Below are 1,095 nucleotides of genomic sequence, written 5' to 3'. Positions count from 1 at the left end.
GCGCACAGGACTGCACCCCTCCCCGGGGCGAGACTGGGCACGTGGTGCCCCAGGAGGCTGCACTGGGGAGGGCTCTGGGGGTGTGGGCTGTAGAGACGGTCGTACCCTCCGGGCCCGGCCCAGCCTGTGTGCCCAGCAGGCACATTTTGGGACTCACACAGAGAGGGATGTGACAGGGAGGTGGGCCGGGCCCTGCACTCGCCACTCTGTGAACCTGGCTCCCTGGAGTGACAGTGGTGAGCGTGTGGCAGGTGTGGCAGCGTGGAGTGGGTACAGGGCCCATGTGGGGTCTGGGGTGCAGACGAACCACACGTATGCAGCTTTGCTGCTCTGTTTATTTCTAAGAGAAGGTGCAGCTTCTCTCTGAACCCCGGAGCGCTGGCCCCTTCCCAGTGACCGTGCCGCCCGTCTCCACCGGCTTAGTTGGTCCCCTCCTGGCGGGCGGCGGCACCCGGGGTCGGCACGCTTCCTGACGCCAGGTCTCCTTTGTCCCAGGAATGGTCCTCGTGCGGAGTGAGAATGGGCAGCTGTTAATGATCCCTCAGCAGGCCCTGGCCCAGATGCAGGCCCAGGCTCACGCCCAGGCTCAGCCTCAGACCAGCATGGCACCCCGCCCTGCGACCCCTACCAGTGCCCCTCCCGTCCAGATTTCTGCTGTACAGGTGAGTGCTCGCACGCGCCCCTCCCACCGCCGTGCACGCCAGGAGGCCAGAGCCTACCCTTCTCGTCCCCTGCAGCTTCGCGGGTCCCATGCCTCAGGTTCCTCATCTGCACAGGGGTGGGGGGTCATAGCCCGTAACTCACCGATGCCACAGTGAGCACTGCGGGGCAGTCTCGGCTGTCAGGCGGAGGACACCTCCCAAGGTGTTCCCGGGCCCCCACACTGGCTGTCGGCCTTGGTTAGACCCAACTCCTCAGCGTGGAGGGGCTGCTCAAGTGGAGTGCTGGGGCCTCTGCCCAGTGGCCACCCCTCGGCCAGTGCCCTGATGCCCTGGGGCTGTGCTGCCTGCTCGACTCTGCCTCCCGCGGTGTCTGGCCGTGCTGTGGCCCTGAGTCCTCGGCTGGGTGGGGGGCGGCGACCCCCCTGGAGGGCGG

At 67.4% G+C, this 1,095-nt stretch overlaps 1 protein-coding gene across 1 annotated transcript in view; it reads left to right on the top strand.

The window, feature by feature from the left end:
- TAF4 (TATA-box binding protein associated factor 4) overlaps window positions 1–1,095 on the top strand; it is a gene marked incomplete at its 5' end in the record, with an annotated part of 69,233 nt that overhangs the window by 32,001 nt on the left and 36,137 nt on the right. The window contains 1 exon segment of the mRNA XM_014591310.1: window positions 496–662. Within this exon segment, the coding sequence (XP_014446796.1) occupies window positions 496–662 (167 nt within the window).

Source organism: Tupaia chinensis, unplaced genomic scaffold (assembly GCF_000334495.1).
Source record: "Tupaia chinensis unplaced genomic scaffold, TupChi_1.0 Scaffold000558_1, whole genome shotgun sequence".
NCBI lineage: Eukaryota > Metazoa > Chordata > Mammalia > Scandentia > Tupaiidae > Tupaia > Tupaia belangeri.
Note: the sequence above shows the minus strand (reverse complement) of the source record. Positions and strands in the feature narration are given on the sequence as shown.